This window comes from Phalaenopsis equestris, unplaced genomic scaffold, assembly GCF_001263595.1.
Source record: "Phalaenopsis equestris unplaced genomic scaffold, ASM126359v1 Scaffold000084, whole genome shotgun sequence".
In the NCBI taxonomy this organism is placed as follows: Eukaryota; Viridiplantae; Streptophyta; class Magnoliopsida; order Asparagales; family Orchidaceae; genus Phalaenopsis; species Phalaenopsis equestris.
Genome location: NW_018164526.1, coordinates 501,953 through 528,006, shown reverse-complemented (window position 1 = coordinate 528,006; position 26,054 = coordinate 501,953). Strand labels below are relative to the sequence as shown.

General features: G+C 31.3%; 1 protein-coding gene across 1 annotated transcript in view; it reads left to right on the top strand.

Annotated features, from left to right (window-relative positions):
* LOC110019880 (signal recognition particle 54 kDa protein 2) overlaps window positions 1–22,746 on the top strand; it is a 25,616-nt gene extending 2,870 nt beyond the window's left edge. Inside the window, exons 2-9 of the mRNA XM_020717740.1 lie at window positions 7,072–7,171; window positions 10,302–10,455; window positions 19,986–20,136; window positions 20,455–20,603; window positions 21,084–21,184; window positions 21,262–21,419; window positions 21,764–21,878; window positions 22,350–22,746. Coding sequence (XP_020573399.1) covers window positions 7,072–7,171; window positions 10,302–10,455; window positions 19,986–20,136; window positions 20,455–20,603; window positions 21,084–21,184; window positions 21,262–21,419; window positions 21,764–21,878; window positions 22,350–22,684 — 1,263 coding nt within the window. The 3' untranslated portion in view covers window positions 22,685–22,746. The remainder of the gene's footprint in view (window positions 1–7,071; window positions 7,172–10,301; window positions 10,456–19,985; window positions 20,137–20,454; window positions 20,604–21,083; window positions 21,185–21,261; window positions 21,420–21,763; window positions 21,879–22,349) is intronic.
* The last annotated feature ends 3,308 nt before the right edge of the window (window positions 22,747–26,054 follow it).

Here is a 26,054-nt window from a genome sequence, read left to right as displayed (position 1 = left end):
TTATAAAATAAGCCCAAGTCTTCAGAGGTCTACCTATGTCTTTCTTAACATAAGTCGAATCTAAACCATCCACTCTTCTAATCGGATCATCAGATGGTCGACGTTTAATGTGACCAAACCATCTAAGACTACCCTCTCTAATTTTGTCTGTCACTAGAGCTGCACCAACCCTATCACAGATTTATTAATTTTTGCATTTTGTCTCTAAGTGTAAAGCCACTCATCCACCAAATCATTCTCATCTCGGCAACACTTAACTTAGAATTATGCTTCTCTTTTAAAGGCCAACATTTAGCGCCATAGAGCATTGTGGGTCTCACCACCCTCTTATAAAATTTTCCTTTCAGTCTAAGCGGTACTTTTCTATCACACAAAAGGCAAGAAATATTTCTTCATTTCAACTAACCAACTTGAATTCTACTATTAACATTCTCATCTATATCACCATCGCTTTGAACAACATACCCGAGATATCTAAATCGTTCACCCCTTTTAATAATTTGATCACCGGAAGTTACACTTCTGTCAATAGAGCTACAACTACTAAAATTACATTCCATGTATGCTGTTTTAGTATTTTAGTTCAACTCAAATGAAGGTCATTAGACTCCAATGTAGACCTCCATAATTTAAGTTTCCTTAGCTTTTTCTCTAGTCTTATCCACGTGAAGGATATCATCAACGAAAAGCATACACCAAGGTACATCCTCCTGTAAATGTCCAGTAAGAGGATCCGCAATTAAAGCAAAAGCATAAAGGCTTAAAGTCGATCACTGGGGTAATCCAACTGAAATAGCAAAATATTTAGTCAATCCTCCTGTTCGAACACAAGTAACCGCTCTAGTATACACATCTTTAATGACCTGAACATAAGTCATATCAAAACCTTCCTTCTCTAGAACTCTCCAAAGGATATCTCTTGAAACCTTATCGTAAGCTTTTTCTTAATCAATAAAAATCATATGTAGATCCTCCTTATTCTCTCTGAACTTCTCCATTGAAACTCTCAATAAATGTATAGCTTCAATAGTAGACCTGCTCGACATAAATCCAAATTGATTATGAGAAATTTTTATAATACGTCTTAACCTATGTTCAATTACCCTCTCCCATAATTTTAAAGTATGACACATCAACTTAATTTCTCTATAATTTGCACACTCTTGTGCATCCCCTTTATTTTTAAAAATAGGGACCAAAATACTCTTCCTCCACTCCTTAGGCATCTTATTAGCTATTAAAATAATATTAAATAATTTAATAAGCCAAGAAACTCTCAAATATCCTAAAGATTTCCACACTTTAATTGGGATATCATGAGGTCCTACCGATTTTCCACCCTTAATTTTCTTTAAAGTCTCATAAACTTCTTTTTTACAAATGCGACGGTAACAATGAAACATTTTATTATTATTAACGATATTAAGATCACTAAGGTCGAGCGTATTTTCAGAAATTTCATTAAAAATTTATCAAAATAACTCACCCAACTATGTTGAATATCTTTTTCCATGAAAATCTCTTTTTTGATTTTCATCTCTAATATATTTTACTTGAGTTAAATCTTTACTTTTATTTTCTCTTTATTTGGCTAGTTTATGCATATATTTTTTACTCTTCTTAGTATCTAATTTATCATAAAGATCACTAAAAGCAGAATTTTTAGCATCACATATTGTTCTTTTAGACTCCCTACGAACCGTTTGATATTTTTACTAATTCTCTAAATTTTACAATTAAACCAATTTTTATAACTTAACTTCTTATATTTTATATTTTCTTGCACGTTATTATTCTAAAAGCAGAATTTTTAGCGTTATTACTTCTTATATATTATATTTTCTTGCACGTTATTATATTTTTATTTATATAATTTTTTTTCTTTTGATTCTCCAAGTACATCTTTTGCTACTTGTTTAATAGTGTTTGTTACTTCATCTCGCATAACATTTGCTTCTTTATGCTTCTTTATAAACATCTCAAATTTTGAAATCTTGAATTTTACTCATAAAAATAATTTTATTTGTGTCTTGTAGGTTCCTCCATTTAATTCTACGTTGATGAGTCTTAACATTCTTTATTTTACAAATCTTCATCTTAAAATCTAGAACTAATAATCAATGTTGGGTACTTAATTCCTCACTTGGAATGATCTTACAATCTTTACAATCTCGACGATCTCTTCTTCTCATAAGAAAATAATCAATTTGTGTTTTATTAGATCCATTCTTATAAGTAAGAAGATGCTCATTTTTTTTTTTTTAATAAAGTATTAGTAATAACATAATCATACGCTAAAGTAAAATCTAAAATGACTTTATCTTCTTCATTCGTCACTCTAAATCCGTAGCCACCATGAATATTTCTGAAATCTTCTACCACCCTACCTACGTGTCTATTTAAATCTCCTCTAATAAAAATTCTTTTTTCAAGAGGTATTATTTGTATTAAGTTATCTAAGTCATTCCAGAATTTAACTTTAGTCCCTATATCTAGACCTACCTGAGGAGCATAAGCACTTATAAAATTAAAAATCTTAGAATCATCTTAGAATCAATGATAATCTTAAGGACAATAATTCTATCACAAACTCTACTAATTTTTACAGCATTATCTTTTAAACTCTTATCTATATTTACACCTACAACATTTCTAGTACGATTCTTATCTATATTTACACCTACAACATTTCTAGTACAATTCTATTAGAATACCAAAGTTTAAAGCCTAACTTATCAATCTTCTTAGCTTTTTCTCCCACCCATTTAGTTTCTTGAATGCATAAGATATTAATCTTTCTATGAATCATAATATCAATTAATTCCATTAATTTATCATTGAGAGTACTTATATTCCAAGATTCAAGTATTGATTAAGAAAAATAGAAGAAAAACATAAAGGGCAAGGAAATAAATTTTATGTTGTTTTTTATTGAATATTGATAAGACGTAATCAAGTATCGTGAAAATTAGTTTGGTGTTTGCTAAGGAAGAAAGTCATGTTAAAGATATGTTGAAATTACTAAGGATATGCAAGATGAAGCACTGACTAGGTTTGGAAGTAGTTGTACATGTTCAAAAGTTTTCATTTATAAGTAGATTACAATATGGATTAGTTTTGAGTTTATATTCTTTTGTTTTGGCATCAAAGATGTTTACAAAATTTATTTAAAATTAGATGTTGTAATATATATATTTTTAAATGATATAATTATAATCAATAAGACATCTTTTGAAATAAAAAGTTTATATTAGACTATTCAAAAGAATATTTTGAAGATAGAGAACGTAAAATTAGTGAAATAAAGGCTCAATTTATGATATACAGTTTTAGTTGGAATGATGATTGATGAAGTGATGCTTAGATATGATAGGTTTAAGTACCTCATATCTATTGTATAGATAGAATGAGGTATAGAAGAGGATAGCTTCTAGAGTTAAGGTTGGGTTGTGAATTGGGGAAATGCATGAAGAGTAGGATGTGATAAGATGATATTATAGAGATTTATAGATAAATTTAGTAACTTATAATTAGATTAGCTTTGTTGTATAGATTCAAGTGTTTTTGCAATAAAAAAGGTCATTGGTAGTAAAAGTGTTTTGCGATTAGATTGGCTTTATTGTATGAAGCCAAATTGATTTGCAAAAATAAATTTAACACCCTAGACAATGCTCAATGAGAATGAATGGTAAATGAGGATTCATAACACCAACCTCCACAGTATTTGGGTAAGGTTAATGATGTTATATTGATCCAAATGTTAGGTAGTGTTAGGCTCATCAATAGCTAAATTGAGTATGATGGGAATGAGAGTGTTAATACTTAAAATGGACGTTTGAAATTATGACGAAAGATGTGAAAGGAATGCTTATATTAAATAAATTGTTAGGTGACATTTATTGAATACAAGGAAGTTGAAGCTAGATATGGGTGATTTAGAGATGTATATTGAAGGGTTATGAATTCATTCATTTGCCGAGTAGATAAAATCTATGCTGAAGTATTATGGAGAAGTTTTAGTCCAAGGTAATATGAAAATAAATTATTCAAAGCAGCTTACAAAGAATATGTTTAACACCTCAAATAATACTTGACAAGAATGAATGGAAAAAAAAAGTTCCATGAGTTTTACCCCAAATATTTGGAACAACGCTGATGTTGATGATGTGTGTCATTGCATGTTAGTGTTTTCTAATATTATTGTCATATATAAAAAAGCCACCTTTTTGGTTTGGGGTTATTATATTTGTAGTTCCATTGTTGCTAATTTTTAATTATTTGGTTTAGTGTTTTTTTTTTTTGTTCCAATAATTTTTTGAGAATTTTATCCCGTTATAATCAATCTTTTTATTTTAACTTCATTTTTTTATCCATTGTTGCTAATTTTTAATTATTTGGTTTAGTGCTTTTTTTTTTATTCCAATAAATTTTTGAGAATTTTATCCCGTTATAATCAATATTTTTATTTTAACTTCATTTTTTTTAACATTTCACAGAATTTGTAATGAGTTTAGGTACGTCAAAGTCAAGATGAGAACTACCTTTGAAACAACAACAATTGCATTCTTGTTGCCTTCAACAAATCATGAATTAAACCATTATAAATACATTAAGAGAAAAACATTATAGTTCTACTCCAACAAAACAATTCATAACTGTAACAAGCTATATCTTCTAATTGGTATCTTGCAAATAGAAAAAACAAACATAATGTTTCTCACATAATCATATTTAAAATAAATAAAAACCTACATTGTGAAGCCATTAAGCTCCCTACAGGTGAAAGGTAACCATACTTCCAATGTTAATTTTAGAATTATAACACACAAAATAGTTATGCATTTGAGCTTCTCCAAAGTTGGTCATAAGCAAATTTGGTTCTAACTTCTAACTGGTTGATATCTGACCTTAAAGACGCAACTACAGCTAGGTCATATGACACTAAACAACTTAGGCATTATTCAATTACATCCTTTATTTCTTTCATTGGCACGTCATTTTATTCCATTGGCTTATCCATGTCAACAGAGTTGTGTTATTTTGATCGTCTTGTCCTTACCTACCTCAAGAACAAATACATTATCCATGTTTGCAAAGTCTTTGTGAAGTCCCTTGCCCATGCCTAATAGCATCCCTCTTCTTTTGCTCTTACAAAAAATAGTATTCTCATACATATATGATCATAATAATAATAATAATAAATTTTGTAACAAATAATGTATATTCATTACCTTTGACAAATGCATTGCTTCAACTTTACCCGATATAATCTTGTTTTAGTCGCCCCAACTTATACGTGAAGTACCTTTGCTTGTTGAATGGCTTTTCGTCTCTATCTTTGGTTTCTCTCTGCTAGTCAACATGATCAAGATTGTCAAATATTTCATTCAATGCTTTGTAGTAAATTCTGAGACACTATTTTCATTACCCATAAGATTTAGAAGAGAAATCAATCCTCAGATCTGCAATTATTCTTTTAATTTAATTATCCATTTTCATTACTTTGGATGGTAGTTTCATGGTCTTTGCTGCTGAAGATAATTCATTTTGTTTATTTTATGGTATCACCATATATCTTTGAGGAGAGGCTCTGAATGGTTTAAACATTGTGGCATTTACATACATAGCACACAATTCTTATGTTTTTACAGATCTCACACCTAAACTTTCATATTTATACACATAACACTCAAATTTTTAATATCACATCAAAGATAGCACTATTGACACTTTTTAGAAGTGAAATACACTTTTTTATGCATAGGTTTAAAACACCAAAGTGCTATGCATGTAAATATGAAAGTATGGGTGTGAGATATGTAAATACATAAGAATCGTGTGTCAGGTATGTAAATTTTCTTTAAACATTTGTGACGTGCAACTGTAAAAGTTCTTTTTTTTTTTAAATTTGTAGTGAGCCTGGTGTAGAGATACCTGATACTTGCTCAGGCTTCTAAGTTTGCATGCCTTAAGCTTAATCAAACATAAGTTGAACATTTTCAAGGAGCTAACGATCAAACTCTCCCTCATTCAGAAGATAGGCTTTTTGCTATAAAGGGTAAGCATTATCCGATCCAGAAGTTTTCTTTTTAGTTGAAATAGGGGACATATATATGCCTGGCGGGTGAGCTTACAGTCAGAAATTGAACAATCACTGACAAACATCTACTTTGAAGCATTTATTTTTCTCGAACATCATTTTTTATTGAAGGGCAATGCAGTTCTGTTGTATCATTGGATGATGTATTCGAATCTCTTAAACAACTATTTTGAATGTAATTGTTTTCTAAAAAGATTACTTCATCATCCATACATTTGTGCTTCCTTTCTATCAAATTGCTGAACATAGAGATTGAGCGGCTATGATTGATTATTCAAGTTGAGCTATAAAGCTATCTTACTAATAAGGTAGGTATTCATTGATTCTTCCTAGGTAGATGATTCATCTTATCCGAGCAATTAATCGAATGGGTTAGTCTTGTTGTTTATAAAATTACATCGCATACAGGTGATTTAGAACGTATCCTAGCTGTGGTAACTGTGAATGGAGAGTGGAGTAAGAGGAGGTCCTCATATTGAGTTTGTCAAATTTCATTTTTTTACAGTTTTCAATCTAACCATATCATTCTTTTGTAAGTTTGTAATAATGCTTAGAAAGCAGTTTGTGCTCTTTATTCACTCCGTTTTACTCGCTGTCAAATGCAGGTCCTTCTTATTTGTACTTAGTTTTACCGCACATTTTAGTAGGGTTTACTAGATTTTTCTGTGTCATTTACATATATACCACCCAATTCTTATGTATTTACATGTCTAACACCTGAACTTTATTTTTTACTTTTATTACACCCAAATCTTTCATATCACATAAATAATACCATTATTTTAGCTTTTTAAAAGTGAAATACACTTTTTCATGCATAAGATAAGGTGGTGAAAAAATTGAAATTTAGATTTTTGATATGTAAATACATAAGAATTAACTGGTATCTCTGTAGATCATTTTTTTTTTCATTTTACGAGATCCCAAAATGATATGTAACTAAAACCTTTTTTTTTTTTTTCACACTTTAGGCTGTATTTACTGAGCTTTGCAAGATGATGGATCCAGGGAAGCCGTCATTCACACCTAAGAAAGGAAAGACATGCGTAGTGATGTTTGTGGGTTTGCAAGGTAAGTTGGATAGTCACTGTTCATCATTTTGGATGATCATTTTGCTATAATGGCATTTTTTTTGGTTCTTTCAAGTTGTTTCTGGAAACTGGAAGTCATTTATACAAAGTGTTGAAATACGAGGATGAAGCGTCCAAAGTGTTGTCCGCAGTCATGCAGAATGCAATTTATAAGAGGGTTAGGTGCTTTAGGTTAAGTCAAACTTGATATGGGATAAATTGACTAGTTCCATTAGGGTTACTGCCATGGATGTTTTAGGAGAGTGAATAAATCATATTTGGTAAGGAGTCTTGATAGTGAAGTGAGGCATTTTTTTTTTTAATGGTGACAATAATTAGATACTACATATGATTATAAGAAATTTCGAAGTTTTGTAGAGAATGCAGTGAGAAAATCAAATGCTAAAATTGTTTATTATTTTGATGATAAGCTTGGCACTTGTAATGGAGAAAAAGAGATAATTGGATAGTTAAGACAAGTATAAGAGTTCTTGAGAGTTTCATCAGGTTTGATCCATAAGAAGTGAATATACTAAGACAAGTATAAGAGTTCTTGAGAGTTTCATCAGAAGTGAATATAGTAAGATTTTAGTTAAATATATGACATAATGCAAAGGCGGAAATGTCATTTTGAAAATGATTAAATAAGAGTATTAAGGTAAATATTGTTTTGAAGAATTATAATAAACAATATAAGTAATATATTATTTGATGATTTTTAAAATGTGAAGTGGAGCTAGCTTTTAAAAAAAAAAGATGTATAAAGGTAAGATTTGCAGTGTAGATGAGATGCTTATTATTTTTCGGGAGATGTGAGGTATCATGGAGATTTGGTTGACAAATCTTTTCATTAGAATTTTTATGTTTAAGGGGATGTTAAATGATTGGAGAAGAAATATTTTTGGTAGTAATGTTTAAGAACATTGAAAATTTTCAAGATTGTGGTTATATTGAGGAAGTACCCTTATGAGTCATATGAGAGAATTGTAGGAGAACAAATATGTATTGAGATTTTGAGAATTATGCAAGATATTGTAGTGATTTGGTTAATAAATCTTTTCAATGGATTTTTGAAGAGTACAAAAATTTTGAATGATTGGAGGAGAAATATTTTCGTATTAATATTTAATAATATGGGATATCTTTAATTATGGTGATAATATTGGAGTTATATACTTATGAGTTATACAATACAATAAAGCTATTAGAGAGAGTAACAAGAGATATGCATAGAAAAAAACATTAATTATGGAGAATCAATTTTGTTTTATGCTAGTTAGTTCTATTTTGAAACCAATTTTGTGTTAAAAGCAATTAATGAAAAATAATGGGCAACAAAAAAGATTTTTCATCCTACTATTTTGTCAATCCAATTTTGTGTTAAAAGCAATTAATGAAAAATAATCGGCAACAAAAAAGATTTTTCATAAGGCACTATGAGAATTAGTCCGATGCACATTAAGGGAAAAGATATCTTAAGATATTTTGATGTTGTTAAATATATATAATGGAGTTTTGAGTTATATTAGTTGTTGTGGAATGAGCCAAGCGCTTCTAATGATGGTAGTTTTACATCATTGATCAACATTTGAGCCTTATCTTTTTTCCATTGTGTATGGTGATGTTTACAACTTTTATTCAAAATGAGGTGGTTTGGTACTTTTTTGTAGATGATATAGTTTAAATTGGTGAGGCATCTAATTTAATAAGGGAAAAATTATAATGATGAATAAAAAATTTAAATCTTGAAGTACTTAGAATTATTAGAATAAAGATTGAGTATGATATACAATTTTAGTAATTTTGATATTAATTCACATTAATTAAAATTACTAGAAGCTAAAATAGTGTGATACTTAGGTTTGATAGGTTTAAGTACATTGGATTCATTGTATACACACACACACACATTTATGATGATATAACTTCTATAGCTGCTTAATTGTTTAAATGGAGAAGTTTTTTAGGAGAATTTTGCATAAAGAGAATATTTTAGAGAATCAAAGATAAATTTTATAAAATAGAAGTTTGGTTGGTGATGTTGTATAGAACCAAGTTTTGGGATATAAAAAATCTATTGATATCTAAGTTGAGCATGATATAAGTTAGTAATGTTAAGATGAGTGTCGCAAAACTGAGAAGAATAAATTAATGAACACTTATATATTTTAAGAACAGTTGGAGTGATATCTATTGAAAATAAAATGATTAGAAAAAAAATTCAAGTGATTTGGAAATGCTTATTGTAGTGTATAAAATGAGCCCATTATGAGTAGATGAATTTAGCGTTAGAGGACTAGGAAAGAGAAGTGACAGACTTAAATTTCATTGGTCAAAGTATTTGGAGCTAAATAAATCGTTTACATCTAACATCAACATGGCATAACTTAGTAATATTAAGATGAATGTGTGATCAAACTAAGACCGCTAAATTAAGGAATGATTATGTATTTTAGAAACATTTATCTGTTGACCATAGAGTAAAATAGATTTAGGTGGTTTGAATATATATATACAGTGGCATAAAAAATGAGCCCATTAGAAGGAAAAATGCATACGGTGTCCAATCTATACCGTTCATGAATTTTTTTTTTAAATTTTAAAAAATTTTTTTTTAAATTAAAAATAAAAATAAAAATAGGGCCCATTGTTATACACCTTTGCTGTGATGAACGGTGGAGATCGGACACCGTATGCAGAAGTACCATATGCATTTTTGCATATGGTGTCCGTATGAAATAATTTTTCCATTAGAAGAGGGGATATAATTATTACTTGTTGTGATGAACGGTGGAGATCGGATACCGTATGCAGAAGCACTATGAAATAATTTTTCCATTAGAAGAGGGGATGTAATTATTATTAGAGAATCATGAAGCATATGTGATAGACCTAAGGTTACATGTATAGAATTTGTTCAAGTTGTTTTGCAAAGCGTGTGTTTAATACATCGGGCAGTGTTGAAGGGAACAAATGAAAATATAGATTCATAAAGCAAAGCCCAACTAGTTGGGATAAGGTTAATGATGATGATGATGCCTTAGGTGTTTGTTTGCACAAGATTTGTCTTTGATCTGAATTTGTTTAACAATTTGAATTCCTTGTGTGCTTTACTTGCTGTGATAATCCAGGTTCTGGGAAAACCACAACATGCACCAAATATGCATATTATCATCAAAAAAAGGGTTTCAAACCTGCTCTTGTTTGTGCGGATACTTTTAGAGCTGGAGCTTTTGATCAGTTGAAACAAAATGCAACCAAAGCTAAAATTCCTTTCTATGGAAGGTATTGTTTACATATCTACCAAGTTTGTTTTATATTAACTCTTTAATTATTGTTTTTGGCTCAAGTTTTTGATATATTGTTCTATCTTGCATGTATAATTAACATTTTCTCAAACTTCTCTGATTAGTTAATTTTTGGGGCTCTTAGTTCCGTTTTTACTTACACTTCAAACTTATGGAGTATAGAAAATTTACAGATTAACTTACTGACTTGTATATATCATAAATTGGAAGGATGGTTTAGAATTGAAATGTTAGAATTATCCAAACTTTTTATTTTACAAACGAGTATAATTGCATGATATTTCTCTGAAGATGTAGAGCTAGTGAGCCAAAGATTTTGTTGGTGAGGACAATATTAGTATTTTTGGGTGCGTGTGGAAGAATACTATATTGAATTTTATGATCAAATTATGTTGAATCAAATCGTAAGACTACTTTCATTTGACGAAGTAAATTTCCTATCTTCCATAGATTTATTGAAAATATTTATGAGGAAGATAGGATTTCCACTCTGAGTGGGCACACCAAGAGCCACACCTACAATAACCCCTTGATTTGCTCATTTGTCCTGCATTGGCCGGGCTTTGTCGAGTCAATACTTTTATTTTTGTTGCTAGTTTTGATATTTTTCTAGTGTTGCTTAGTGTGATAAGCTCATTGAAGATGATTTAGTTGACCTTTTAGCACAATCCTTATGGTGGAAAAAACATTCTTTCTACTTGAGAACAATAGTAAGACTTACACTTATTTATGGGTTTGAGGAAAGATATACAATGTTATTTTTTTGAACTAAACTGAAATTCCGCAAGTTAGGAGTTTACTATTGTGTAGGCAATAATCGAATCCAACATCTTAGCAACAACTTTCAAGGCTCTTACAAACTAAAATATTACGACTAACAACTTGCAATTAGACAATTAATTTTTTTTTAATAATTCAATTACTTTTAAAATTTAGGGATAATTATGTACACAACGTTTATAACATTATTTTTTGCAAAACTATCACCTATGTGATTTTTTGAACTACCGAATCAACACATTTACTTGTGCCTTGATTAAACCATTGAGTATTTGATATAAATGAAAATATGGGTTGAGGTTTTATTGTGAATTTTGCTATTTGAGTGGGGTGCATTTGATTTGTAAATAACAATGTTTGAGTGCCATGTATGTAAAATTTTTTTAACATTTTTGAAAAGTCTCCATTTTCCACAACCCATCTCTTCATCAATGGAATGGAACTTGCTAACTACTCGACATTTTTCTTGTATGGATCTAATCATATTAGGCTCAAGTCTGACCAAAGACTATTTTTTAATTGTCAAATCCAAGCCTTTCCATCGTTAGGCCTATGTTTAGCCATCAAATAGTTCTTTGACTATGTATTCAATAAATTATGTATCAGAAGCCGGTAGGCCTATGTTTAGCCATCAAATAGTTCTTTGACTGTGTATTCAATAAATTATGTATCAGATACCGATTTTGTTTGCGAACAAATCATTTTGGGACTAATAGTAACTATTTATTTTTATTTACATGTTGCATGTTTTAATTGTGAGCAATCTTGTTAATTTTTTTTTGTTTAATAATTATCATTTTCATTACCCTTACACCAGTCATTTGTGGTCAACTTTATGAATTATTATTTTTAATTTGCTCTTTACTAAATTTGGCCTAAGCAATTAAACTAATACTTCACAAATCAATATATATATATATATATATTCTTACTAAAAGGAATCGACATTTAGGCCTAACGTATCATCCTGTCCCCTAAATACTGATCCCCCATATGTTTTAATTCAACCCAGCTAGGATTCGAACCTGGGGCAGAGGGGACTTACGCCAAAACTGCCTTCCAACAGTCCGCAAAACTGACTTCACATATATATATATATAACCCAAAACAATTAATTCTATCCATTCATCTAATGAGTGGATTTCTAACTCTTTTTTTAATTGGTTTGTTTGATTATCTTAGAAGTATGCAGGTCTTTGCCTTTCAAGAATTTTCTCATTTTTGGGCATTGATATCTTAGCCAACGACCATTTGGTCCTAAAATCAATTGCAACTATAATTTTACACGATTTAATTTCATTCTTATCCATTCATGGTTGAAGAAAGACGAGCATGCCAGTTTAAAAGATTAGATTATGTAATTGTGGTAATGATGTCCCGGTTGAGATCTAATATAATATTATGGCTATAGTATGATGTGAAAATTAATGAGAGTTTTTTTACTGACGCTAATATGCTTTTCAATTGTATAGTCAAAATTTATGATTGAGAAAACATAATTATATTTACTTGAAATTTTATGTGTTGAATAATCCACCTCTCTTATGAAGATTTATTTATTCTGGAAAAATAAACAAAAAGAAATTTTTGAAAGGAGTTTTAAATGTACTTTCATAGAACTTGATGATAGTGAAGATAAAAATGATACCTACCCCTAAATTTTGGCAATGATACGAAAACCATACAATGCCATGATAATCTATCATTAAACTCTTCAGCAATTAATTTTTTGAATAGTTACATATCTGATTTGATCCAAACAGTTCGGATACATCTCGTTATTATGATGATGACAATGATAAGTATATATTTGATATGACTAATGAACAAACATTTAGGTGTACATTTCAAACTTGTTTGATTTAGAGCAGTGAGCTTCAACATCTTGAGTAGAATAATTAGAATTTTTTTCAGAGTTAGGATTATAAGCTCATGGGCTTAATTTTACTTCTCCATAAAGAAATAAAGTAGAGTTCCGTATTCAAGTTTAGCTTAGGCACAACTCATTTCTTTTTGGCTTTCTAATAGGTGGGTGATATAACCACACTAGTCAACAATCCACCTTTGGCATCCCTTCTTTGTGGTTTCTTCCTTTGTGATTATACTTTAAAACATTAGTCCAATGGGAGAGAGGAATTGATTGAGATGAAAGGCTATCCATGACAGGAACAATAAATTATGATACAAGATAATGTGATAAGGATATTAATACTACGAACAATAACAAAATATAATATTGTTAGGGAACTCATCAAATTACCCTAATAGGAGTAAGCCACTAAGCTTTAGCTTTTATTTCATATATGCAACACCTTATGTGGTTTCAACCAAGAGTTTTCATTTATATTTCTACTATAAAGTTATTATATATTTAAAGCATTATAATTCTATGAAATAGAAAAAGACAAATTCCTTGCAAAGGATGATTATTTCATTGATCGATGGACTCTTGAGTTCATTCTTTAAGTGGTTGATTGCTCGATTCCCTCAATAAATTGTTAGGAAATAAATAATGGTTGGATCTTGAGCTTCAAAGATCATCTTTTCATACTTTTCTTTCTTGCATTGGAACCTTTATGGATGGTGGAGATAGAGAGGACGCCTTATGCATGTTATCATACTTGTACAAATCGGCCTAGCCCATTTAGAAGGATTGTGGAGCCATATAGTTACTTTTATGATTCTTAAAATTATGACTCCTTCAATTAAAATAAAAGTAATGCATTCTTTTCACTTTTGATGATTATGATATGTTTTCATAACATAGATGATGTTGGCGATGAATAAATTTTCTGCATGTTTTCGTGATGGTGAACAATTTTCATTTTTTGCACAAAATTACCCTACTTGTTCTGCATTAAGAATACATTCAATAGGTTTGTTCTTACAGAATTGTTTTGTGGTTTGAGACTTTAAATTACTGGATGAATAATAGTTGTTCTTCACGCATAGATTACCTTCCCCTTCGTTTTCCTGATTTTGTTTAAAAATCTTCATATGGGCCTGACTTTAATAGGAATGGGGAAGAATATATGCTAAATGTATCATGTATTTTGAGCTATGAGTTTAGCTTGATGTAATTGAACTTTATAATTAATTTTTGGGGTATCTATTTGTAGAAAAAGATCTTGTAAAAGATGCACGTTACAGGAAAAGCGCATGCTCTTGCTCATGTGCTGATAAACATGTTTGCTAGAATGCTTTTTATTCCTATACTTCTAAATCCTGCTTGTGGAAGATTTTATCTCTTATGTTCTTGACAAAATATGCATTTCACTTGTTATCTTGCATCAGTCTTCATTTCAGTTATAACTGCTTTCATGTGTACATTTTTTGACTATAGAAGTTGGAGACCCACCCGAGGAAAAGGTTGACTGCATATGATTTTCCTTTTTATTAGACTTAAAACTTTTTAAGAACTACGAAGTTAGAATATTGTGATGCTCATACTGTCTATGGTATGCAATCTTTTACCATACAGATTCTTGTCATGCACACCTAGTGTATGAAGTTCCCTATAGTTCTTGGAGGTGTATCATTATAACTTATAACTGATAAAGTAGTTTCTTTTGAACCAGGCCCACTTCAACTATAGCCCCTAACTAGGAGTCCTTGTGGTTTAGGTGAGGGATTTATGGAAATCTATGTTTCAGTTAGCATAAGCAATTTTGTTGCTTAAATTAATCATCTTTAGTAATTTAAGTACAATTATGTATAAAGAGGCTACGAAGCTTTTACTCTGGCATCCCAAATTTGCAAAAAATAGTTACGTTTGACCAGTGATGTTTCAATGCTAAGAATGGTAGTGGAGGCCTCTTAAGATTTGTTTTTATGCATTGATGTAGGATGCTTTACGCGCTAGAGCTTCCTAATGCAAATGTGCAATGTGATGCTCACTTTTTACGCACTTTTTTTCCATGGTAATCAAGATCTTAATTTGGACAACAACACTCCTTTTGATGAAAAAAAAAATGTGGTGAATTTGATGTCGAGGATAATTGAAGTCATCTATTAAAAACATCCCATAGAGGAAGCATTTAAATATTTCTGTTCATTTAAAAATTATGCTATAGTTGAAAATTTAGTTGTAGTAAATTTTATAAAATTTAATTACATGATCAAACTGCTTACTAGAAATTAGATAATAAAAATATAATATTTATGAAATTACTAAACTTTAAGTCTTAGCCTCACTTCTATGCAAGGAGAATTTTCTGTAGGAAACTTTGAATTTTAATTGCACTAGGAGAAGGCTAGAATGAATTGTTTATGAAGAAAAAAAGTATTTTATTGAAATTGAAATCAAATAGATATTTTCAGATGGCTTTGATTTTCATATTTATAATCATAAAGTCTCTCTCAATTTACAATTAAAGAAGTCAAAAGAGGAAGCAACAATCTAAACCTAATGAACAAGAAGGCTTCCATAACAGCAGCAATCAAATAACCGAGGTTGCTTAATAGTTGTGAGACAAATTATATGGAATCAAATAAAAATGAATTGAACAATAGAAATTTCACAATAGAGGAATTGTAAGTGTTGAAGTATACGTGAATTTCATAATAGGGAAACTAGAAGGATGTCTTGATGGATGGAACCAATATGATTAGTACTTTAGAAAGCAGACTGAGTCTATGTATCCTTTGAGATTTTTCATAATTAATATAAAGAATTAACCAAAATTTGAGTTTGGTTGGTCTTCCCTTAGGGCATTGTTAAACAATATTTTAAGGTGGCTATGTAATGGTTATTGGCCTAATGTTAGCATTTTTTAGTCAGATATAAGGTCAACAAATGAATTTCCATATGTGTGCTCTACTGATAAAGTTTGCCACAATTATTTTTATTTACTAATTGCTGAAGATTTAGGTCTACTTCGGGAGAAGCCAAAGCAGTGGCTTGCTGAGGAGGTAACTCAGAGAAATTTTAGAATATTAGGAGTGCAATTTGTACTAAGGCATTGTCAAGCATGATCTCTCTCAAAATAGATTAAGAGGATATTTGAATAATCTAAAATTTTTTAAGTCTACTTTGACTGAAAGTGATAGGGTTTTATAAATTTATTATAGAGGGGTTATAAATGATATCTTCCATATGGTTTGCTAGGATACTAATAGAGAATGCTTATAGTTCTTGGTTTTTTTTATTTTTTTTTTATATATATATATTTAGAGTTCAAGTTTTTTTCAGAGTTAACAAAAGATAGGCTCTATGCGCTAAGCTAACTTTTACAAATAAATTGTGAAAAAATCATAAATGACTTCTGCCGCATAGACTCGAGAGAATGCTATATATATTTAGAGTTCAAGTTTTTTTCAGAGTTACAAAAGATAGGCTCTATGCGCTAAGCAAACTTTTACAAATAAATTGTGAAAAGATCATAAATGACTTCTGCCACATAGACTCGAGAGAATGTCAATAAGATAATATGGTATTTTCTCAAAATCAACTTTTTAGATATGGATTGTAAAGTTATCGGAGATGAATTTTCATATGATTTGAGAAAGAGGTCAAAAAATGACATGTCAAATGATTTGAGGGAATATCAAACATAGGCTTCTTGTATATGATTTGTGATGCACTAAGCTGACTTCTCACAAATAATTTGTTTAAAGATCATAAATGACTTCTGCCACAAGGCTTGAGAGAATGCCAATAATATAATATGATAGTTTCTCAAAATCAACTTTTTAGATATGGATTGTAAAGTTATCAGAGATAAATTTTCATATGATATGAGAGGTCAAAAAATGACATTTTCCAAATGATTTGAGGGAATAACTAAAGAGTGTAGATACAAGTTATCACATATGGATTGGGATATTTTGAAGATGTGATGTATCATATGGCTTGAGAAAAAGTCAAAGCATGTTGTTTCGCTATTTTGTTTAATAGAAAATTGAAAGAGAATAAGGAATGTCTTCTCCCATATGGATTGTGATACAACAATAATTTTTTGACATATTGATTTTTCTCATATAGCTTGTGAAAGAGGGCTTGAATAGCATCTCCATATGAAATGAGTGTCAAGTTATAGGAGGTGGTTTTCATGAATGGGTTATAATACATCATATTTGCTTCTTACATGTGGGTTGTGAAAAAAAAGTAAAGATAACTTTTTTCATGTCGTGAGTAAATTGTCTATCTTTTAGGTATACTGAGAGTGTCAAAAAACATACAAATACCTTCTTATATCTGGATTGTGATAGACCAGAGATGACTATTCTCATATAGTTTAATTACATTTTCTCTCTAAAAAAAACAATTTTCTTTGAGGGAATAAGCATAGCGACATTTATTTAGAGGATGGGGTAATTTGGATTGTGAAAGTCATGGAGAAAAGTTAGTTTGCTCGTGATAGTCATGGAGAAACTTGATATTTTGTAGAGGATGGGGTAATTTGGACCCAAAAAGATGTTTTGGATTTAATAATCTTGACCAAATTTGATGGGTCAAAATATGAGCAATAGAGATGGATAACTTCATTTAAAGCCTTGAGTTATTAAAGGCAACACTTTGGGTTTTGCTCATCTAGACCCTAGTCACAAATGATGTTATACTGAAAAACGTGTAGATGATTTGAGACGCAAAGAAGCTTCAATCTTAATTTGTGTTTTTGAAGAAAGCCTCTTCATATAAAAATTGTGGAGCTTCAACCCTTGAAATCATAATTCTTTTGACCAGATTTGAAACTAAGAAAATGGGTAACTTTTATTTTGGAAATCTATTATATATATAAATATCAAATGAACAAAAAAGTTGTGGTTTTATGTTTTGATAGCCAAGTTCAAATCTTAATCAGCCAAAGATGAATTAGCTTCTGAGGGCAACTAAATTATCAACAAGAGAAATGTAAAACTAAACTTAATAGAAAGGGTTAGACTAGGGCAAATTTAAACTCGGTTAGCCCAAAATAAGCTTACCTGGTGGCTGCACTAGGATTGAATGAATTGTAATAAGTTCAATGTTTTGGAGCCAAGCTTGACTTGGAAGGAGAGAATTAAAAGTGTTAATTTTTTTAAAATATAGGTTTTTATTTATATAGACTACACTCGACCAACAAGGATTTAAGTTGTGAAAAATTAAAGGATGGAGTTAGATTTAAGGGCTCTTAGTTAAGTTTACTTGCAAGAAGAAGTAGAAAATTAATTTTAGCTGTAAGTGTTTAACCTGAAAAAATTTAGGTTTTACTCACTTAGGCTATAAGCTAAATGCACAGGGAGCTAGCTAAACTGGAAAATCTCTAAAAGATTTGCCAATTGGTGCTTACAGGCATGTTCTCACTTTTAATTTTTTTAAGTTATGTGGAAGATTTCAATTGTTCTTCTTTATCTGATCAATCTTTCTATTGCTGCAAAGGATACCAAATAGAATCATGCCCTACTCTTGTGCTTTAGGGACTCACATATTGAAAGAGAATAATTTTGCACCATAGAAATCAAATTACATAGACGATTAAAACACTTTGGAATCACCATCAACTCTTCATAAGAAGTAGAAAATTAATTTTAGCTGTAAGTGTTTAGCCTGAAAAAAAATTAGGTTTTACTCACTTAGGCTATAAGTTAAATGCACAGGGAGCTACCTAAACTGGAAAATCTGTAACAGATTTGCCAATTGGTACTTACAGGCATGTTCTCACTTTTAATTTTTTAAAGTAATGTGGAAGATTTCAATTGTTCTTCTTTATCTGATCAATCTTTCTATTGCTGCAAAGGATACCAAATAGAATCATGCCCTACTCTTGTGCTTTAGGGACTCACATGTTGAAAGAGAATAATTTTGCACCTTAGAAATCAAATTACATAGACGATTAAAACACTTTTGAATCACCATCAACTCTTCACCAGAAAACTATTAATTTGACATCTGACCAACACTGATGGATTATTTGCTAGATTGAGATGAACTATCGGGATCAAAAGATTGAGTTTGAGCTGTTGCTTAGGTAGACTACTCTAGGCGGGCTTATTGGAATTTTAGCCAATTTAGGCTTCATGAGAAAATTCTTGGAAGTTTAATTTCCCCGGAAGAGGCTTGATTTCCAACGAGTTTTTGGACATTTGGACATGAAAAAATGCTCAACTATGTGCTCCAAAATGCCTGGTAAGGACAACAATTAGGTTTGTCTATATTGCTTCCTTAAGTCTTCTAGTATATTGGATTTGAAGCCCTTACTCCATGAGGCTTATAAAGATTTATGGGATATAATTTTGATAGTATCAATAGGTATCAAATCTACCCCTCGACAGTGTTTCTACCGACTAGCTTCCTGGTCTAGAGGATGTTGTTGAAACTAAGATCTTTTTTCTTTTTCCCTTTCTGTGTTAGGGCTATATCTCCTCTTTCATAAAAGGGTATCCTGACTTGTAGACTCTACTGATAGCAGCAAAGGAATTTGACTCTTGAATATATTGAGATAAAATCCATAAGGTGGACATTGTTGTAAACCCAATACAACTATTACTTCTTCAATTGGGCGATAAATGTATCTTTTCTCCTTGAGCTGTAAAACTTCCTTCCTATTCTAGCAGTTGGAAAACTAATTTTCATTATATGAATCTTTTTGTAAATCTACCTTACTATTCGTGTTTGTATCTTTTATTTGTTGATGAGTTTGTTCCAAATTCTTTTTTTTATTTCAAGTAAATAACACTGATTCTCATTAAGTTATACTTCCATTCTAGGTCCATTTTCTTTTCGTGATGAATTGCTTGTTTCTTCAGCTATATGGAATCAGATCCTGTTAAAATAGCTGCAGAGGGTGTTGAGAGGTTTAAGAAGGAAGGCAATGATTTAATTATAGTTGATACGAGCGGACGACACATGCAGGAGGCTGCCCTCTTTGAAGAAATGCGGCAAGTGTCGGAAGCAACAGTATGTAGCTTGTAAATGATTTCATTTTTTGAAGATTTACATACATACCACTCTATTCCTTCCTTTGTGTTTACATATCTAACACCTAAATTTTACATATATACGCCACACGAAAAGCTGTATGCCACTTTTTGAAGTTAAAATGGCGGTATTTCTGGTGTGATATTAAAGATCTGGGTTATATAAATGTAAAGATCAAAATTTTAAGTATTAGATATTGCAAGTTCGTAGGAATTGAGTGGTATGTATGTAAATGACCCTTCATCTTTATGTTAATCTTTGATATATGTATTAGTTTGGTTCTGCTTGCTGTTACAGAAACCTGATCTGGTGATATTTGTCATGGATGGTAGTATTGGTCAAATGGCATTCGCTCAGGCACAAGCATTTAAACAAAGTGTGCCAGTCGGAGCTGTGATTGTGACTAAAATGGATGGTCATGCGAAAGGAGGTGGTGCTCTTAGTGCGTAAGTGCTCTCACTATTTTATTTATTTATTTTGGGAAATTTACAGACATTCAACACAATTATTTTGTATTTACATGTCTCACACTCAAACTTCAATTTATGTTTACATGTGTATATATATATATATATAGCACTTTGGTGTTTTAAATCTATGCATGATAAGCTGTATGTCACTACAGGAAAGTGATAATAGTATTATTTTTGAGGTGATATTAAAGATTTTAGTGGTGATATTAAAGGTGATATTAAAGATTTTAGTGTTATGTATGTAAATATGAAAGTTTAGGTGTGAGATATGTATAGACATAAGAATTGTGTGCTATGTACGTAAATGCCCCATTTTTTCCTTGATTTTTTTGCTCGTCAAATTTTATGTTTGTGTGTTGGCGCTTACTTTATCTTCTGATCTGTGGTGTAATTGTCATTTAAGGTCATTGTTCTCTTATTCAAAGCCCAATACTCTTTCTGGTCTTTGTGCAGTGTTGCAGCAACAAAAAGCCCCGTCATTTTCATAGGAACTGGAGAGCATATGGATGAATTTGAAATTTTTGATGTTAAACCATTTGTTAGCCGTCTTTTAGGTAAATTATATGACCCCACTGTTTATGCTTAATTCGTTAATTACATGTTAATATAATCTTTTTGTTGCAAACATTAGGTATGGGTGATTGGTCTGGCTTCATGGATAAAATTCAGGAAGTTGTGCCAACTGATCAACAGCCAGAGCTTCTTCAAAAGCTCTCTGAAGGAAGTTTTACCCTCCGACTCATGTATGAGCAATTCCAGAACATACTTAAAATGGGCCCAATTGGACAGGTTTGTCTGCTGCAATTTTTTTTTTCTTTTTTAATTTTTAATTTGGATTTCGAGTAAAATGTCAAAATAGTTCTCTGACTATGGTCATTTTAATCTCAGACTTTATAAAATTATTGTTAGACCCAAACACTTTTAGTAGGGGCTAAAATAGTTCTCCGTGGGAACTAATTCATCTCATACTAAAAGAGTTTTGGGACTAAATTGACACTTTTATATATTCTGAAACGGAAATAACCCAATACAAAGAGCTATGAGACAATTTTGACACTTCTCTCTTTTGATTTTGTAGAGCCTGGCTTCATTTAGACTTCACCTACACCCCTTTTTTTTTTTCTGGCTTGCAGGTGTTCTCCATGCTGCCTGGATTTAGTGCAGAGGTTATGCCGAAGGGTCATGAGAAAGAAAGTCAGGCCAAGATCAAACGGTACATGACAATGATGGATTCCATGACAAATGCAGGTACTGATGTTTTTTCTTTTTCTTCGCTTTTTGGCCGGTTGAAGCATAGCTGATTATGAGGGATTTACAGGCATACCATATATACCTTTTCTTATAGAGAATAGTGTTAAAATAGTACCATTACTTTGCAGAGGATCATTTAATCCCAGATTCTTTAAAAATGCTAATTTAGTCCCCAAAACTCTTTTAATATTGACTGAAATAGTTCCCATGGAGCACTTTACCCCACAGTTAAAGATTATCCGGATGAATTTGGCACTTTTCTAGACTTTGGAATTGAAATGATCCCATGTAAATGATCAGAGGACTATTAAGACACCAAAATCTTATGTAAGAAAATATCAATGTAATGGTGTCACATGCATATAAATGCATAAAATTTGTATGGTATGAATGCAAATCCCCCTACTTGTCACATACGACAAACGAAAACCAATGTCTTGTATGACTGTATTGATTAATTAAATGCAGAGCTGGACAGCACGAACCCGAAGATCTTCAATGATTCGAGAGCCCTGAGGATAGCGCGAGGTTCCGGCCGAACCATCAGGGAAGTCGTTGAGATGTTGGAAGAGTACAAGCGGCTCGCGAAGGTGTGGAGTCAGATGAAAGGTCTGAAGATCCCTAAGAAGGGGGAGATGAGCGCCTTGTCGCGCAACATGAATGTTCAGCACATGAGCAAAGTGCTGCCTCCTCAGATGCTGAAGCAGATTGGAGGGATGGGGGGTTTGCAGAGCCTCATGAAGCAGATGGGATCCAAAGATATGATGGGTGGGATGTTTGGTGGAGGAGGAGGAGATAAGTAAATTTTGCTTCAGGAGGAAAGAATTGATAGAAACCAGGCTAATTTTTTTTTTATTAATGGAGGTAGAAGACAATGGTGGGAGACTGTGGACCAAATCTATTCATGTTATTGTAAATACTAAACGTTCCACCAACCCTTCTTGCAGTTAATATGGATTGATTATGAGGTTTTCAATTTCATACATACCACACAATTCTTATGTATTTGCATATCTAACCCCCTTGAAGTTTGTATTTAGATTTATAACACTTCTGTGATATAAATTTATGCATGAAAATATGTATTTCGTTTTTAAGATGGCCATATTACATTTAGTATGGTCAAGTGAAAACTCTATTTGTTTTAAAAATATAAGTTAATTTGAATGAATGCATTTTAAAAGAATGGAGTTGTTTGTTTGGAGGTAAATCCATTTTATTAATGGGGAGTTTACATGCATACCACAATTTTACATTTATACCTCTCAATTCTAATTTATTAACATATTTAAGACCTATACCTTTAATTTTTACGTGTTATGTCACTCCACCTATGAATAAAAGGATGTATTTTGCTTTTTAAAAGTTAAAATAATGATATTTTTTATATGTTATTAAAATTATGTAAATATTTTAATTTTAAAATATTTATTCTCGTTTGTTTTCTAGGGTTTATGCATTGAAATATGATTCGCGATCGCGAGTGATTGGCGGCATTTGGTGGCGATAGGCCTATTAGGGACGTACAAAATGAAACCTATCATCTCTAAGGACATGAAAGCGACCGAGTGTTTCATCAATGCGTGTCAAGGCGAATGAACCATATGGTGCCAATTGAGCTATATTCTTCTCTTTGGGAAAGTAGATAAAATTTATATGTGGATATGTAAATAAAGAAATTTTAAATGTTTTGCATGTAAATTATCCTTAAATTTTACTTTGGCCACATTTAAATTGATTCATTTTTCAATTCAAATTTAATCCCATCTCCATAACTAAATTTATAACCCATACATTTTATGCTAGTAAATGTTTTTTTTTTCCTAAGTCAACGTTGACTAATTTTAATTTAGCTTAGCTTAAAAAGCAGACAATTCGATATGGTCAACGTTGACTGCACACGCAATCTATGTCAACTTTGTAGAGAGAGAAAAGAACAACTGTAGAGAGAGAAAAGAGCAACAATAGAGAGAGAAACAATAAAAATAATTATACTAATATAAGTCAAAAATTATAAATGGGTGATGACTTGTATTAAAGATGTATGTCAACATTGTTAGAGGCAATGCGCATCATATTAAGTGTCAATGTCATTTGTCAATTGTATTGCTAATGTTGGGGGCTGATATTGATCAATGGTAAGTGACATAGCCTTATTGGCATTGGTGGCCATCAACATTAGTGTTGATTGGTTCATCAACTTGTGGGCAATGATGAGTTTTGATATTATTGGTGACAATGGGTGATGTCTTTTTTAGAATATATGCATATGTGTTGATGTTGATACTTTGTGCATGCCTTAAGAGTGATAATGCGAGTCTATATTATCGACAATATACACTGACAATTTTCATAATAATCAATGATGGTCATGCTGGTGTTGATGGGCATCATCATTATTGGTGTTGGCGATGCGTTGGATTTGTTGGCAATGGTTAGTAGTGACTAAGGTGTCTATGAGAGTTTTAAACCTTTGATGATAATAAACATCAACGATATTGATGGCATTGTATACAACCTTGTTGATATAGAGTGTTGGTGTTGGTTCCCTCATAATTAAGATGTCATCGAATGACAGAGGGAAGTTATCTAATCGTTAAATGTAAATATCTTTTTGAAGTTATATTCAAAGTTGCCCTCAATATTAACTTGCATTATGTTGAACTAATACATCAAAAGTTGATACAATGACCTCGTTATGAACTTATCCAAGACATTGACTTGAATATCTTTTTAAGTCCATAGCTAAGCGTGTGCCTCATTCTAAGGAAAAATTATTGCATCAGGAATCCTGATGCCGTTTTGCATCAAGACTCCAATCAAGACCTATCACGTGTACAGGTAGGCTCACCTATGTATTAATTTAATTTATTTTTTTACTAAGATGGGTCTACCTGTACATGTGTTATGTCCTGACTGGAGTCCTGATACAAAACCGCATCAGGACTCCTGATGCAATAGTTTTTTCCATTCAAAGAGTGTTCATCGCAAATAATGTCAAGTTGTTGCATGCTAATACAACATAAACACATCATTTCAATAATGTGCAAAACTCCAAATAAATAGATATTAGATGCTTTTAAAAGATAAATGGGTTTTTCATATAGAAAATGTAAGAAGAGAAAACTATTAAGCCTGACCTAGTTGAAATAATTCATTGCTCAGGGAACACAATAGAAGCTCATCCTACTCTCCTCTCTAATCGGAGATGTGATTATAATGTCTAGACTGTTCCATCAAAGTAATGAAAATGCTTAAGAAATAATAAAAGCTTATTAATGTCGATGTTGGTAAAAAGATCAGCAACGCAGTCAAATGTATTCGATCCTAGACATCAATTGGCAGAAAACAACAGTGGTTGGAGAAGTACTAAAGAGATGACGGTTTGATGCTAATAGTTGGGAGACTACCGTTGAGTGATAATAGTCGTTGATGATGGTCCCCAACATCAATTATCTGAGCTCTATGATTTTTTCAAGTCTACTAGGAAAATAGTTTTGATCATATTAAAAATACAATCATCACTTTCTTATAAAAAAAGGAAAAAAATACATCTTTTCATGCATAGGTTAAGTGTAAATATCAAATTTTGGTTGTTAGAAATGTAAATAACAAAAAATTGTGTGCTATGTAGGTAAATAATCCAATACATTATTTACAGTTTAATTTTCACCCCTGCAGAACTTAGATTTTACAAATCTACCATTCAGATATGCAGAACAGGACATATAAATAAATAATTTTAAATCGTCACTTTAATTTATGGCCGCAAAACATGCCTTATGGCCGGCATCATCCACTTGGATTTTTTTTATTTTTTTTATTTTTATAAAAAAAATAAATCATATATAGTCCAAAAAAAATCTATATTTTATACTCCAAATATCAATATTTGATTAAATGGACTGTAAAAATGGTTCACAAATAAAAATATATGACAAATTTTCCTCTTAATTGTTCTGCCAAAGTTCAAAATTGCATAATGAATCCTTTATTTTATTGCTTGGTTTGAACTGAAAAATAATCTGAAATAAATCTAGTAAAGTAGACAGTGGTCGCCCGATGACAAGCGATAAGTAGCGATGAGCGGCGGCTGCGGTGGCGGCCGAAGGCAGCGGCTACGAGCTACCGACGGTATTGACGGCGGCGGCTTATGACATTACTCTAACACAA